The sequence below is a fragment of the Myxocyprinus asiaticus genome, chromosome 6, assembly GCF_019703515.2.
Source record: "Myxocyprinus asiaticus isolate MX2 ecotype Aquarium Trade chromosome 6, UBuf_Myxa_2, whole genome shotgun sequence".
NCBI classification, from domain to species: Eukaryota; Metazoa; Chordata; class Actinopteri; order Cypriniformes; family Catostomidae; genus Myxocyprinus; species Myxocyprinus asiaticus.
Window position 1 is genome coordinate 43,424,053 of NC_059349.1, and position 18,318 is coordinate 43,442,370.

The 18,318-nt window shown below is 37.4% G+C and overlaps 1 protein-coding gene across 3 annotated transcripts in view; it reads right to left on the reverse strand.

Annotated features, from left to right (window-relative positions):
• LOC127442053 (disco-interacting protein 2 homolog C-like) overlaps window positions 1-14,383 on the reverse strand; it is a 71,414-nt gene extending 57,031 nt beyond the window's left edge. For all 3 annotated transcript variants that reach the window (XM_051699737.1, XM_051699736.1, XM_051699735.1), the window contains exon 1: window positions 14,037-14,383. In XM_051699737.1, the coding sequence (XP_051555697.1) occupies window positions 14,037-14,115 (79 nt within the window). In that variant the 5' untranslated portion in view covers window positions 14,116-14,383. The remainder of the gene's footprint in view (window positions 1-14,036) is intronic.
• Between the last annotated feature and the right edge of the window lie 3,935 nt (window positions 14,384-18,318).

Consider the following 18,318-nt stretch of genomic DNA (forward strand, 5'->3'; position numbering starts at 1 on the left):
CTTCTCACGCACCTTACAGTCTAGCTGATCCCACAAAAGTTCAATGGGGTGAAGATCCATAACACTCTTTTCCAATTATCTGTTGTCCAATGTCTGTGTTTCATTGACCGCTCTAACCATTTCTTTTTGTTTTTCTGTTTCAAAAGTGGCTTTTTCTTTGCAATTCTTCCCATAAGGCTTTCAACTTTGTTTGATATAATGGCAAGTGATTTTCTAGTAATTAGCAATTTAGCATGATTACTCAAGGATAAGGTGTTGCAGTGATGGCTGCTGGAAATGGGGCCTGTCTAGATTTGATCAGAAATGACTTTTTTCAAATAGTGATGGTGCTGTTTTTTACATCAGTAATGTCCTGACTATACTTTGTGATCAGTTGAATGCCACTTTGATGAATTAAAGTACCAATTTACTTTATATACATATATATATATATATATATATATATTTACATATGCAATTTTCTTTTTGGTAAATTATGATGCTGCACAACAGAGCTAGCTTCACAATATTAATGAAAACATTAACGAAAAAAAAAATCTGATTACATGTGGCACAAGGCTGCTATGGCTGAATAATGCATGCTGATAAAACACTTAAATTTGTGATATTGCTTACAGATGATAATAATAATAATAATATAATAATAATAAAACAACCATTTAATATTATAGAATTGTTATTATGAGTATTATTCTGCTTTTTTAATATTACATTTTTATACAGTAGTTATATTTTTCTGTCTTCAATCTCACGCATCCAGTTGAATAGAGCTTTCATTTAAGCGGGACTTTCATTTTGACATACCTTTGAGTTCTTCTTGTTTTTGATGAGTTAGTTATATCAAGCTTCCCATTAATGCTGGGATAATCCCGTCACGACTCTTGAGCGGAAATCTCCGAGCTGCACAGGAGGGGTTCATTTAAGTGTTAACAGCCGTTTATACTCTAAACACACTGCATGAAAATTAAGCACCAGTAGTGTGTGTTACGTTTGTGTGAGTGTGTGCATGTGACTGTATAATATTTAATTAAATTACATCCTTCAGCTGTTTAAATGATCACACTTGGCCATATCCAAAGGTTTTTTTATTTTATTTTCAAATTGTTATTGATTTCATCTCAAAACTGTCACATCTCATATCATTTAGCTAATTACAGCATACTGTAATATGGTACCGAAATTAGCAACAAGATGACATTGTACAATTTTAAATTTTTTGGTATCACGATACTTCATTAGTACCGGTAAACCGTGCAACCCTAGATTCTTCTCAAATTCTTTAGGAGACATAGAATTTGCACTATTGTTACTTTACTTTATTGGACCTATTTTGCATAATTTATCTTTGTACTATACAAATGTGCAGTTTTTTAGAGTCACGTTGGGTTAACCTCCTCGTGGTCGCTATAATGTGGTTCTCGCTCTCGGTGGGGCACGTGGTGAGTTGTGCGTGTATGCCACAGAGAATAGCATGAGCCTCCACACGTGCTACGTCTCCGCGGAAAAGCACTCGACAAGCCATGTGATAAGATGCGCGGATTAACGGTCTCAGACACGGAGGCAACTGAGATTCATCCTCCGCCACCTGGATCGAGTCGATTCACTACGCCACCACAAGGGGCAAAAAAAAAAGGAAGAAATTTCGACAGAAATATTTTACTAATTTATAGTAATATATTTAATTTATTAGAAATAATAATTATTATATTTAAGTAATATCGCATATGCAAGAGTGTAGCTGTACTGAATATTAGATTTCATAAATGTGTTCATTTATACTGTGATACAATATTGTGCAGTACTTTTTTTTACCAAAAAATTACTCCAAAACACAATATTGGAGTAATTTTTTGGTTAAAAAAAAAAAAAAAAAAAAAAAAAAAAGTATATTCGATTTGTATACAAGCACTTAATTTGATAACATTATGCAATCTTATGTTGAAAATTATTTGTTTCATATTTTATTTGATAGAAGTTTAATTATTTCATTTGATTAGACACCCTTTTGATAATAAATTAAATTAAACATGGCATTCAGAAAAAAGTAAACATAAAACACAGAATTTGGAGGAAAAGAAAACAGATTTTATAGGGCCCTACAGAGCACACTAAGTTGAGTGCATTAAATACAAATGAGACAATTGTTGACAAAGTAAGAGTATAGAGCTATGACATTAATGTGAATAGCATAGCTCAGATATTTTGATCTTGGAAGAATTTGATAAGAAAGGTTTTGGATTTATATTGAAATATTTGACTTTTAATTGCAGACTTTAGTATCTTGGCAAATCTGAGCACAGTTTGAGACATTGTTGACATCTCTTCTGAAACTCTTGAAACACATGTGAGATTACTGGGTCTCCATTTGTTCTCCATTTACTACTACTGCCTTGGAAAAAACAATTCAGATTTTTCCATCCTGTGGGTTCTACCATCATCAGGGTTTTGTTACCTAATTTAGCCATAATTTATCTAACCCTGTAGGGGTATGGTACAGTATACCACTGGATAATGTGAAGTCACAAAGCTCCCCTCAAGTGTGACCCATAAACTTTATACTTGAGGATTTACATCTAGATCCAAGGAAGGTGCAGGCTTTCGCATTTACTGATGCATGGCTAGCAGGTGAGAGCTTAACCCTAAAACTAATGCCAACACCATCATAACCAACAAAATAAAACTGTATCTAGGTCAAGTCTTAAACACAAACACTGCTGCTCTGAGATTGCCTGAAGCTGTAAATGAATGCAAAAGCATGGAAATTAGGGGAGAATGGAATGCTTCAGAGAGTATAAATACACTCTTTAACATAACAGCAGCAATAATGTGTATGATTACACTGATCAACTCGTATGGAGCTCTATTCCACTTATAATTATAAAAATAATAGGGAAATTATTCTGATCTATTTGAGGCAGTACAGTAATTTATGTGTGTATATATGTGAGAGAAAGAAAGAAAGAGAAGGAGAGAATTAAAATAGCATCATGACGGGCTTTTGGACAGCTGCAGTTGCGGAAAGAATAACTTCCCATGATTCCCCTACCCTCTACCACACACACACACTCACATTGTGTCTTGTTTTTTTCTCATTTAAACATTCAGAGGTTAAACACTACAAATGTGTACAGCAACACAAACTCTTACGCACACAAACCAAAGGTTAATTATCTTAAAGTGGTCATGACATAAGGAATAATATTGTCCTTGATCTTTTGACATGTATGAATTAATTGTACTAAAAAAATGTTCTGTAAATTTCAGAACTCAAAATTTTCTCCTCAATACAAAAAGAGCATTATTTAAACCAAGCTGCAAAAACGGCTCGTTTGGATTTTTCCTACTTTGTGACATCACACAGATGAATATATTAGCATAGGGCTGGGCAATTTTTTTTATAAGCCATTCTGTAGTGGATTTACTTTGATGTTTAAAGTCATTGTCCAGCTGCATCACTCAACTTCTACTGAGCTTCAGCTGGCGCACAGCCACCCTGGCATTGCCCTGTAGGATATCTTGATAAACTTGGGAATTAATTTTTCCCTCGATGATGGCAAGCATTCCAGGCCCCGAAGCAGCAAAGCATCCACAAATCATGATGCTCCCTCCACCGTACATCACCGTTGGGTTGATGTTTTCATGTTGCTATGCGGTTCCCTTTTTACGCCATACATAGTGCTGTGTGTTCTTCCCAAACAATTCAACCTTAGTTTCACCAGTCCACAAAATATTTTCCCAGTAGCGTTGTGGAGAGTCAGGGTGGTCTTTTGCAAACTTCAGGTGTGGAGCAATAATTTTGTTGGTAAGCAGCGGCTTCCTTCGAGTTATCCAGCCAAGGACACCATGCCTTTTTTATGTTTTCCATATAGTATACTCATAAACATAGATGTTAACCAGTTACAATGATTCCTTCAAGTCTTTAGCTGTCACTCTAGGGTTCTTTTTGATCTCATTGAGCATTCTGCGATGTGCCTTTTGAGTCATCTTGGCTGGACAGCCACTTCTAGTGAGAGTAGCCACAGTACTAAATCATCTCCATTTATAGAGAATTTGTCTAACTGTGAACAGATGAATATTTAAGCTCTTCAAGATAACTTTGTAAACCTTTCCAGCAAAACAACAATTGTTGATCATAGATCTTCTGAGATCTCTTTTTTGCGAGGCATGGTCCACATCAGCATATGCTTCCTGTAAATAGTTTACTCAAAATGTTTGAATATTTTTTATAAGTCATATTTGCTCTAACCCACACCTCCAATCCCGTTTCATTAATTGGATGCAAAGTTTGCCAACTCCTGACTCTAATTAGCTTTTGTTGACGTCAATAGCCTAGGGGTTCACATACTTTTTTCAAACCTACACTGTCAATGTTTGATGTGTTCAATATGTACTAGAACAATACAATAATTTGTGTGTTATTAGTTAAAAAAAGATTGTGTTTGTTCATTATTGTAACTTAGATGATCAAACCAGATTATAAGACATATTTATACATAAATGAATGTAATTCAAAAGGGTTCACATACTTTTTCTTGCCACTGTATAAAGCCTGTTAGCAGGGAGCCCTGTTGTCATGGAAACAGGTTATGAGGCCAGCTAAGCTCTGTAGCCACAAGCTAGCAGCTAGCTATCTGGCTAAAATTATTTAATCATGTACTGAACAAGACAGCATTGACAATCCAATACAGCTATCGACTGAACACAACAACTCCAACATCAACACCATTGCTGTTTATTAACATACTATTTGGTTAAAGTTTTTTCATGATCCATAGTGCTGTCACAAAGAAGAAAGTATTTCTTATTCTTGTGATGTTTATAGTGGTTGGCAATCCAGTTTATGGTGCATTACTGCCACCTACTGAGCTGGATTGTGGAGCGAAAGACAGTCTTACAGCGGAGTCAAACATCAGCTGAAAATGATGAAATTCCAAAATTTCATTGAAAAGAGGTCATGCACACCTTATTTAAGATTAATTCCTAAACTGAATGTACTTTAAAAGGTAGCTTACCCTCTGGAGTTTACTTGTAAACAAACAAGTTATGTTTCATTCATTCTTGAGGTCTAACAAACATGTGGAACGCAGTTCCACCTGGAGGTCTGCATTCCCGTGGAACTCTTGCAGGATTCGTGGGACCCGATCAGATTTCTTGCGGGGTGGGATTACATTTCAGAGTATCGCCCAGACCCACATTAGCACACGACTGCCTCTATAGCAAGACATCAGCACCTACTTTTACATGATCCCATCCTTGACCTGCCCACTGGTGCTCAGTTAGGCAGATGGAGAGTAAAGAACAGGACAGATGGGCCTACTATTTCTCTACATGAAAGGGGACTTACAAAGGACACATTTTTGTGCCCATCTGGATGATTTTTAAATGTTTTTTCTACATAAACATCCAAAAAACAAACTGCTTCAACCATTATTATGCATCTCACGGTGCTTTTAAAAGAAGCTGTGTTAATTTATAATCCTTAAAAGGAGACCACCTTTCTGCATCTTGAGGTTTTGAGTAAACACATGTTCTGGATGCATTTTTGCACCTAACTGCGCTATTTTTTAATTGTTGGAATTTGAAAAAAAATGCACTAGATGGATGTCTTTGAATGTTTTGATATGTTTCCAGTGATGTCTGCCATGTTTTAAGAGTGGTAAAAGCTCAACTTATAAAAATGCAACTGTTCTGGTCCATTCCATTAATGCCACTGGCTAGGAGAACTACATCTCGTCCAGAGTAAACAGACGATGACAGATGTGAGATGTTGCGCCTGTGAACACCAGTGTCTCTGCTTTGGCCTCCGAGTCACTGTGCATTGGATTGTGTGTGTGCGTCATGTTTCACTGTGGATTGTATTATGTGTGTTCAGCACATTTAGGCATGGATTTTATGTGTGTTTGACTCATTTCAGCGTTTATTATATGTGCTTTCAGCTCATATTAGCGTTGATTGCTTGTGAATGAGTCATAATATGATTCAAGCTTTGCAAAGGAACTGTTATTGAAAGATGGGGCAGTTAAAAACACTATTGGACCCAACTGTAAAACTGTAAGTAACCAATTCCATTCATGAACGTTTCACATGTCATGACTGTTTGATATTTATAGTTTATGATGCTGCTGTGCTTTAGTGAACAGTTTGATAAATTCGGATGCAATGTGTTGGGTGTGCGTTATGTGTAAACCCCAAAATTTTGTTTTATAATGTTGTGAAGCTTGTTTATTCTCTTCTGATTGAGTTTCAAATATGGCTGTATTCGAGGGGCTGCATTTATATGCATATATTTATACTACTCACATGGATTCATAAAGAACATACTTTTTTTGTTAGTTTTTTTACCAGAAGAGAAGTGCATCCTTCACCAAATGCAGTATATACTCTTACAGTACACAATTTCAGATTCTCTCTTCTATCTAATATGCAGTAAGGGTGTAACGGTTACATTTTTTCACGGTTCGGTTTGTATCATGGTTTTAGGGTCATGGTTTCGGTACGGTTCCGTATTCGCAATGTTCAGAAAAAAAAAAAAAAAAAGAACATTTCTGCCAAATCCAAAATAAGAATATTCTATTTGGTAACAAACACTTCAACAGGTTTGCCCTGAATAAAAATTATTGTTTTACAGTAACCAAAGTTTAACTGTGGTATTTGTAGTAAAAACATAGTACCACAAAATCAACATGGATACGATCATGTTTACAATATATAGTATAATCATGGTTACTATATGGAAACTACAGTATTACTGTTGTAAAACCATGATTTTTGCAAAGAAAACCATGATGACAGCAGTCATGGTTACTACAATATTACTATAGTAAAACCATAGTTAATTTTCATTAGGGTCTTTAACTAAAAAAAAAACCTTTTCTATAATTACTAAATCAACATTTTAACTTAATACCTGCACTATTACGCTACATGCATTGACATAAAATGCATTTCAAACTCTACTGCACATATATTCAATATTCGGAAGCTGTACATCATTGTAGAAGGAACTTTGCTTTTAAAATGGATACGAGGGATGTTGTGACACGGCTCAAGTGTTTTAAACATACGCAGAAATCACACATCTTCGTCAGTGGAGTAGGGAAACATATCGTTGCCAATGAACACCCCAATCACTTTAGTTCTTGTTTTATGCCTGTCCGAATTAGCACTGAGTGTCTGCTTAAAAACGAAAGGGAGTGTGTGCAGTGTCGGCTGATCTGAGGTTCTGTGCGCGCCACGTGCTATCTTTACCTGGTGATTTTGGTGTAAATGATCATATGTCGATGTATTACCAGTATACAGCACTCGTTTTGTAAAAGTTTTTTGACCATCGCTGTTGTAATTGACTACAAAAAGAAAATGTTTCCAGACAGGAGACCTGAATAATGCAGGGGGCTTCTCAATCAGTGGCTCGTTTTCTCCACTTGCCATTTTCAACTACACACAATGCTTGCAGAACAGAGATGTCATCAAGTTGACCCGCATGAAACACAGGCTGAGCGTATACATCTACAGATCCATTCAGGTGCATTAGCGGAGGTTGTAACTGTGTGTGTCTATTTGACGCTTTATTTTCTTCGCAAAACCTTGTGCTCCAGATGCGTCAATAAACTTGAGGTGAACAGCGGTGCCAGTGCTTACCAAACTGTTGGTGGCGAACCGTACGGTTCAGTATTTTACTGAGAACCGTTACACCCCTAATATGCAGTAATCATTCAAACTGTGACAAAAAATTTAACACACTAATCAGACAACTGATCTAAATCAGGAAAGAGTGTGTGATGTGTTTGCATGTATTGTTGAGCTGCTGTATATGTTTATATTATTTAGATTTTCTATTCATTCCTTGTTTATTGTCTCGCTGGATGACTAATAGACTCCCATATGTAAATAGTGATAATTGTGCTGGTACCTCATGTCTACACCTTACTTCTGTACACAGGAAATAAAAGTGGCTGACATTCTGAAACACACACATCATGCATATTTACACACAGATACACTATATAGCCAAAAGTTTGTGGACACCCCCTTCTAATTAACGAATTTGGTTACTCCATTAAATCCAGTAAAGAAAAATCTTAATGTTTCTTTATGCAAAGGCTTGGGCTTTGTGTGCTTCCAAATTTGTGGCAACTGTTTGGGGATAGCCCTTTTCTGTTCCAGCATGACAATGCCCCTGTGAACAAAGTGAGGTCCATAAAGAAATGTTTTACTGTGTCTGGCGTGGAAGAAATTAACTGGCTTGCACAAAGCCCAGACCTGAACCCCACTGATCACTTTTGGGGTGAACTGGAACAGCATCTGTAAGTCAGGCCCCATTGACCAACATCAGTTCCTGACCTCACTGATAGTTGTGTCTGAGTGAGAGCAAATACCTGCAGCCATGTTACTACATACAGTATAGTGGAAAGCCTTCCCAAAAGAGTGGAAGCTGTTATTACAGCAAAGGGGGAAATTGATGCCTAAGGTTCTGAAATCAAATGTTCATCAAGCACATATGGTGTTCACAAACTTTTGGCCATATAGTGTATGTTGTCCACCACTGTCTGTTTCCAATCCAATTAAATTTTTCTGAAGATATCAACACTTCACTAATGCAATACAAAACTTTACAAAGTGACATTATTGGTATGTTAAATCTCTAACAGACAATTGTCGTTTACCAAATGCCATATCAAAGCCCACATACATACATACATGGTTATTGGTTATATTCTGCATGAGTGAATTAGTATAAGTTTCTCAGTGAAAGACCCTAATCCTCCAGGATGACTCTTCTGTCCCCATAAGCCTTTGTCCTCAGAGCCAATCAGAACACAGTATGAGAGACTGTAAACCAGTGAAGCACTTGCTTGTAGGCAAGAAGGCCAATTAGACGACAGCATGCGTGGAAACTAGGCCAGAAGCCAAAGCAACAGAACAGTGACAACAGATGCCACAACCCACACACACACACACACACACACACACACAAGTAGGATATTGTAATATATGACAAGCTTATGAATCCAAATGTCATACACCCTAATTTTTAAACAGTTGTAGTACAGATCTGACATGGCTCTCATGCGCTTGGCAATTTTCTAGTCTGAATCTTCAGTAAATAGCTCCAAAGCATAATGCATTCTTGGGAATATCTGCTCGTTATAAGTATTCTAGCCCATTTGATTGAACAGGGTCAGAGGTCACCGGAAACATTCTGAACTACTGACTTTTTGAGCTAGAACAAACATCATGATGGAGGAAAAATTATTTAATATCTGTTTAAAGTATACAAAATAACAGAGCACTGTATCGTGCACACAGGGATGGTGGCAGATGTGCCCTAATAAGGGGAATCATCATTCTCCATCAAATGATGCAATCTCTGTGAAACATGAACTACAAAAATCTCTCACACACACACACAGACTTCTGCACTAACTGACCATGTGGCCTCACTGTCTTCTATTTGAAATATTTGAGTGCAAAAAGCCAAAAAGTTTATTAAAAATGACTAAAAACTTAAAAAGAAATGGTGACCATTTAAATCACCTCAAATAGTATATTTCCACATATACATTTAACCAAAGCTCTTGAGGTCGACTTGACCTGGGCCCAATGCATAGACTATTCCAGGGCCATAACCACCATAGACATTGAGAGGGCGTGTCCCCTGATATTCTTATTAGTGCATCAATATGCGATTTTCAATTAACAATTAACATTTTTTTACCTTTGGTCTCACAATTTTGAATATTTGTATACACATTTGGACTTTAAAAAAATATGATATATGGTAATACCTGTATATGTAAACACATGCACACACACGTATACAGTATATACTATATCTATATATAAATATATCCATATAGATATACTGTATATATATATATATATATATATATATATATATATATATATATATATATATATATATATATATTAAGGATGTGACAACCCATCAATCTAGATCAATGCACAAGTCAAATAACCAACAATGCGATGTCATCGATTCAACGCGTAAACATCGATGTATATTTTTTAGGTCTGGGACGATTAATCGACGTAATCGACATCATCGATTACAGAAATACGTCGATTTGCATAACATGCATCGGCAGGTCGCAATGGAGTAATTAAAATGGCAGCGCCCGGTTTAAGTATGAATTCCCCCAAAGAACAAGCTGCAGCTAAAACAAGTCCTGTTTACTTTTTGTCCCCACCCAAGCATGACATATTAGTATTACAACACATGTTTCTGTTAGTAGTAGTCACTTTAAATTGATTTTCTAAATGTTTCCTCATCGCCCCCATGTTAAAAGTAATTTCTGCACCGCTGCTAATGTAGGGTGACCATACGTCCTCTTTTTCCCGGACATGTCCTCTTTTTCGGACCTTACAAAAGCGTCCAGCCAGGATTTCTAAATTTGCGAATATGTCCAGGATTCGGCTTTAGTTGCATTATGGTGTGCATCTGGTCTAATACTTCATTGTGTGTGCGTGCATATTTGCATTGCTTTAACCCCTATTTGTAAGTCCCACCTTCTCACACACAATTGGTCACATATAAGAGGCTTGCAGCAACTATTGGCCAAATTCTTGATTGTCAATCTCTCCGCAAATGCACCAAGCGCTGTTGTGTTCGGCATCAAACAGTTGCTTGACAGCAGCAGCAAATGACAGCTGAGTGGTAACAATGCCCAAACGAAAGTGCAATTTACATAAGATTTAAACAAAAATTCCCATGCTTTCGTCCTGGTCGAGATCCGTGGTAAGCAGAATGTATGACATGTAAAGCTGGCACTTAAGTGTCAGTTGCTAATAAAGGTCCAAGTGATTTAGAAGCACACTTTAGCTCTGCGAAGCATAAAGGGTCAGCAAAAGGTGAAAGTTCATCAGGAAAATTAACGGACTACTTTTTGCGACCAGGTAAAATTGTTATCACATTGCTTCATTTTCCATGGCCATTCAAAATAATAGTAATAGTAAATGAAGGTACACTCATGGCATCAAATATTTTATTTTAGTACACAGACATTCAAAAGAATGTAGGAAATGTTTGTTTATTTATATATATATATATATATATATATATATATATATATATATTTATGTTATGCTAATAGAGTGTCTTTTTCACTGTATTAAAGTTTGCATTCATAGTAACACTGTTTTTGGTTGTAGAATAATGCCCTGTAGTGCACACTTTGTTTCTTGTACATTTGTTTGTGTTTAAGAGAAGATGATTTAATAAAATATTGAAATATTAATGAGACAAGTTTTGTATATTTATTTTGGGTTAATTAATTGTTATATTAATCAAGTAATAATTATAAAAAAATCTTTAGAATAATCGGCAAATTAGTCATTAGATTAATCGACTAATCGGAAAAAGAATCGTTAGATTAATCGATAACAAAATAATCGTTAGGTGCAGCCCTAATACTTTTTAAGATGCACCTTTATTTTGACGCTCTAATGCTAGCCACCTCCGTACGCATTTCCGTCAGGCGATGCAGCAACCTTTTGACATTCATCTCGCTTTATAAGCACTAAATATGCTTCTCATGTGGGACACTGCACGTAGTGATTGAAGCCTGAAGTTGCGCTCTGCCTTATCAGCGTGCTCACATCAACTGGGTTTCTCTTGAAATGCAAGCTACGGTGACAGGATAGCACAGAGCGGCTCACATGCACGATTAAATCGGGCTTCCCTCGATATCGTGGCACATGCAACACATTTGAATTCTACATGAGAATTTTCTATTTTAAGCGCTATGGCTATTTAAAGTGCAATTCAACCATGTTAAACGGCTAGACAGCCCCGACATTCTGAAAAGAAATGATGAGGGAAAGAGAAAACACCTGCCCTGCTCAACAACAATTACAAGACTTTTCACATCTTCACATAAACACCCTTAATAACATTTATCACTGTAAACTGTAACAATTTTTTAATACAACTTTTGAAGTTGTAGCCAAGAAAAAACACAGATGGCACATACACTCCTGTCGAAAACAAGTCATGGGTATGTAAGTATTTTGGATTGAAAGACTTGCATTGAGCTGTCATCAAACAATTGACAATCATGTGTATGTGACTATTTGTTATATTATTTATTTTTCTGTATATTTTTTTCCAACAACTTAAGTACCTTATTTTGTTGTGGATGTCCCAATGAGGATACTGGATTTGCACATTTTAGAGAGCGCAATAAAATATTCAAATTATATTTTGGTTGCATTTGTGAGATAATAAATGTAATTGACTGTGTAAAACAGGCATATTATTTGGTAATATCAATCGCAGGCCCCTGATTCGAAGCAAATCGAAATCGCATAACGGAAGACTTTAAAGGGATAGTTTACCCAAAAATGAAAATTCTCTCATCATTTACTCACCCTCATGCCATCTCAGATGTGTCTGACTTTCTTTCTTCTGCTGAACACAAACGAAGATTCTAGGTCCTTTCTATGGAAGTGAATGTTGACCAGAAATCTGTATGTCCAAAAAGCAGATAAAAGCAACCTAAAAGTAATCGATAAGACTCTAAAGGTTAAGTCAATTTCTTCTAAATCGATTTGGTAGGTGTGAGTGAGAAACAGATCAATATTTAAGTCCTTTTATACTATAAATCTTCACTTACACTTTCAGATGTGAAAGTGAAACTAAACAGGTGCCACATGTGACTTTTAGATGTGAAAGTAAAAGTGGAGATTTATAGTAAAAAAAGGACTTAAATATTGATCTGTTTCTCACCCACACTTATCATATCACTTCTAAAGATAAGGACTCAACCACTGGAGTCTTATAGATTACTTTTTATCAGCTTTTTGGACCTTCAGATTTGTGGTCACCATTTGTCTGGTCACCATATTTCTGTTTGTCCTTTCACTTGCATTGAAAGGACAAACAGAGCTGAGATATTCTTCTAAAAATCCTTGTTTGTGTTCAGCAGAAGAAAGAAAGTCATACACATCTGGGATGGCATGAGGTTGAGTAAATGATAAGAGAATTTCATTTTTGGGTGAACCATCCCTTTAAGGTATCGGTAAACATAGAATCGCTGGCTAAGAGGATCGATATAAAATCGTATTGTGTTAAAACTTGTGATTTACACCCCTAATGTATACATACATATGTATATAAATATAATAGTATGTTCACATAAGGTTTTCACTGATATAAAAAGACACATACTTGTACATATAACTAAAATGGCAGTTTTCCTATATGTAACACATATTTTCCAAATCACAGTGGAATTTCAATATCTATCTATCTGTCTATCTATATAAACAGTGCATTTAAAAAGTACTCAGCCCCCAGTGCATTTTTCACAATTTTTGGTGGCAGATTCCAAATTTACAATATATTAAATTAGGACTATTTTCTGACCATTTTTATATGACTATTCTACTGTATATCATGACAAAAAAACCTCTTGGATATACAGTATACATTATATTCATATACATGGGGGCTATCTGTATATGGGGGCCACTGATGACCAGACCAGAAAACTCCTATATCAGAGTGAGATGCATTGCGTGTTTAGTCTGTTCCAAAACTTTAAAAACAAATTATTTACATCAAAACAAGAACAACAAACGGGAAACTAAACAGAGAGGAATATTGCAATGCCACGCATACCAGCTTTACTTATAACAACTCATTTACGTGCACTATAAATTCAAAAAGGCGGTGGCCCTCTTATGAACAACTCACTGGAACGAAAGATGGAAATGTACTGTATTTGTGTGTGTGTGTGTGTGTGTGTGTGTGTGTGTGTGTGTGTGTGTGTGTGTGTGTGTGAGAGAGAGAGAGAGATTTGTCAATTCCAACACACCTCTCCCTTCAATAAAACAGTTACTGAAAGTGCCACATAACATCCATTTCTGTCCTCATCCAAGGTCACCGGAACCACTCATCACGTAAATCTGGTACATGTACGGAACGCGCGCTGACCCGTTCATCTCTCTCTCTCTCTGTCGTTCACTCTCTCTCCGGTAATCTCGTTCTAAATTGACCGGGCAAACAGGCAACTCACCCTCAGATAGCTCCAGCTCCAATTCCGCGAGCCGCGCTCGCACCTCCAACGGCAGCGGTAACGAATCACGGTCTGCCATTGCGATTCCAACACATCCGAGCCTCGGTTCCTGTGTGTCTCCCGAGCGCACGGTGTCAAACGTGTTTTATGGTGCAAAAATAGACTGCATGAGTGTCCGCGCGCGGAGAGCAAGCCGTTGCGCTACTGGACACGCGCCATCACAGGCGGGTTTTTCGGTTAGAGGACGTACTGATGTCGATCGTTATTGCTTCTGGTGTAGCGGTGCACAGGAGTGAAACTGCCCGTGTTTCCACTGCGGTGCCACCGTACCCGTGGCCGTTGCTGCCGTCGCGCTCACGTGACCTCGGTGCTGATTCAAACCCAGACGAGGGCGACAATGCGCGCGCGCAACGACTGTAACGGAAAGTGCGAGCTGTGAGGAGAAATAACACATCATGGTATAACCGATTGAATACAATTTCAAAAGTCACATTTAAATCCATTTAGTAATATGTCCTCTTTTAAAAGTAGTAACATGACTGTACTGAAATATTTATCTATTTAAAGACAAAATTAAATTACTCTCATTTAATGCAATATGTAAAGTCTTTTTTATCATTAAAAATTATATTATTTATTTTCTCATATTATGTAAAAATTGTAATTATTTTATTTGTTTCATATATTCTTTTTTTTATTATTACTATTCGTTTTGTCATATTGTTTAGGAAATAAATCAAGAACTTCACATTTAGTGTGACTATAATGCCTCCTGCAGGCGAGAGGTGGTATGACAGCTTTAAGAGTGCAGTAATGCAGTGACACTAGTTGAATCCAAAACACAGCCTGGAGATGATTACTGAGTAGAACAAAGGCTCTGTTGTATTCCAGTGTGAACTTTGTCCGTTAGTATGGCATAATTCGTTTTATTGGTGTGACGTGTTTCTGCAGAGCATACACCTGTCATGATCACCTGATTATCATCTTTCATAGGACTGTTGATACTGAAAATCTGTTTTTCCACTTTTCCAGTTATTCACAGTCTTGACTCACAGTCCAAATCTAAGAACACACACTTAAGTGTAGCACAGACTATGCAGATTTCAAAACTTCTTTTTGGTTGAAGGCAGGGAACTTTTTTTTTTTTTTTTTTTTTACACATTGTGCACTGATCCCAGATCAGAATGTTTGTTTCCTCTCACATACTGCATGCATGAAGATAGTAAATAGCAAGAAGAAAAGACCATGGCAGGAGTAGGTTCAATGTACAGTATTATTACTTGTGGTAAGCAAGTTATGTCCTAAAGGCACATATAGCCAGTTTAATAACACTGTAAGAAAAACACAGTATAAAGCATAGGCTACAGTCATGACTCATGAGCCAGACAGTAATAACCACCTCAGAGAAGCCATAAAAAAGAGCACACATGTGTATGTGGCACAGAAACACCACATCAGTTCAGATCACATGATGAACTTTGGATCTGGTAAGAGCGTTGCATTTATATAGGCAAATGTGATAAAAACTACTGCACCCAGGGAGGTCTGTGGAAAACCTTTAGGGCCCATTTGATGAAAAGAGTAGTAAGACACATTGTGAATGCTTGAACTTCAGTAATTTTTCTTGCATAAAGAAGCTTTAACACCCTCTCTTTTGGGTCAGACCCCATGCCTTTTTAATAGCTTAGAAAACATACTTTGTAATTAACATTTTTATTAAATCATACAATAACAATGAAATGTACAACATATATATATATAAAATCAACATTTAAACCCCACAACCCCCCCTCCCCGACCCCGTCCCCCCAAAAAGCAACCCTGTGGTCAAACATAAGAAAATATATAGAAATAAAAATCAAACCGACACACATATATACATATATATATATATATATATATATATATATATATATATATATATATATATATATATATATACACATAAATACATACAAACACACGCATAATAATCATACTAACTATAATACACTACTCTCTCCACACCCCACCCGAGAGCCCTCCAAAAACTCCAAATACCTGCCCCATTTCCAAATAAACTTATCCAAGCCACCCCATCTTCCCGATGACACCTCCTCATAAGCTGCCACCCTCCCCACCTCCGTGCACCACTCCGGATATGGGGGCGCACCAGCTGACCTCCAACCCCTCAAAATAACCTGCCTGGCGATCATCACACATGTCAGAACCCAGTTCTCTATATGGCCATCCCCCACATCAATGACCGCCCTATCGCCCAGAACACAAAGTCTGGGGCAAAACGAAACCTGAGTGCCCACCACATCGCACACAAAATTCTGAACCTTCGACCAGAATTTCTGGATCTCGACACACCACCAAAAAACATGGGCCATGTCTCCATCCTCCGATTGGCATCTCCAGCAGGTGGGTGTGTCTTTAAGACCAAGCCTATACAGTCTAGAAGGGGTCCAATAAAATCTATGCAAAATTTTGAATTGTTTAAGACGCACCCTTGCATCACTAGATGCAGACTTAACGTTTTTTAAGAATCTTAGCCCACACTCCTTCCTCCAATGCCAAGTTGAAATCTTTCTCCCAAACTCTCTTGAGAGAAGTTAAGGCTCCGTCCCCCAGACTCTGAATTTACAGGGAGTAGTACACTGATGCCTCATGACCTTTTCCAAAAGCCGCAATCACCTCTCCCAAAGCATCTGCCTCCTTAGGGGGATGTGTGCTACTCCCAAAAATAGTACAAAGCAGGTGGCGCAGTTGTAAATACCTATAAAACCGAGGTCTGAGGATCCCAGAATGTTGGACCAAGTTTTCAAACGATCTCAACACTCCACTTTCATATAGGTCACTGAATGTAGCATCCCCCCTCACAATCCACTCTGGCCAGCAGAAAGCGGACTTGCCAATACACAGTCTTGGGTTCTGCCATATGCTCGAGGCAAGATTTAAATAAGTGTCCAATATAAACAATCTGGACACTTTAGTCCATAACGAGTGTAAATGCGAAATAACGGGGTGTAACTCAACTTTTCCGATTAGTTTGAAAGAGATGCTTTGTAATGGTGAAATAGGGGCAAGAACTGCCTGTTCAATAACAATCCAGGGAGGGGCTCTTTCAGGTGGAAGTGACCAATGAGCCAAATGTCTGAGACTGAACACATAGTAATAAAACAAAATCTTGGGCAGGCCTAGCCCTCCTTTGTCTATCGGCCTATGTAACTTATTAAAATGCAATCTGGGACGTTTACCATTCCAAATGAAGGACTTCGCTATGCTATCAAATTCCTTGAAATAAGAGAGGGGGACATCTACAGGTAGAGACTGTAGCAGGTAGTTAAATTTTGGAATACAATTCATTTTAATAATATTAACCTTCCCAATCATCGATAAATGTAATGAAGCCCATCTGCTCTCATCGCTCGAAAACCTTTTTATTAAAGGGTCAAAATTAACACTAACTAAATCAGACAAATTTGCTGGGAATAAAATCCCCAAATACTTAATGCCCTGTTTGGGCCATTGGAAGGCGCCCGGCTGAAAAGCCGTTACTGGGCAGTACGCTGTCAGAGCCAAAACTTCGGATTTAGCCCAATTGACTTTGTATCCTGAGAACTTGGAAAAGGAATTAATAATTCTGTGGAGGCAAGGCATAGATCTAGTAGGTTCAGAGACAAATAATAAAATATCATCTGCGTAAAGCAGAAGCTTATGCGGCACACCTCCCGCCACCACCCCTGGAAAATCATCCTCCTTTCTTATCGCGGCTGCTAATGGTTCCAGAGCAAGACAGAACAATAATGGGGAAAGAGGGCAGCCCTGCCGAGTGCCCCTGTCCAGAGTAAACTAATCTGAAATTAATCCATTTGTTTGTACCGCTGTTACAGGTTGTCTATAAAGTAACTTAATCCAACCAATAAATGTACTCCCGAACCCATACATTTCCAAAATCTTAAAAAGATAATCCCATTCTACCATATCAAACGCCTTTTTGGCATCAAGTGAGATGGCAGCGATTGGAGATTGATCATTTGCTACTGACCACATGATATTGATGAGACGCCTGATGTTATCAGAAGAGCTGCAGCCCTGAATAAATCCCACCTGATCTATATGTATAAGTGATGTCATAACTTTACTTAATCGATTAGCCAAAATTTTTGACAATATTTTTACATTTAGTTGGATCAGGGAAATTGGACGGTAACTTTTACATTCGCTTGGATCTTTGTCCTTTTTAAGAATCAGACTGATCTGGGCTTGTGTCATGGTTGGAGGAAGCTTTCCATTC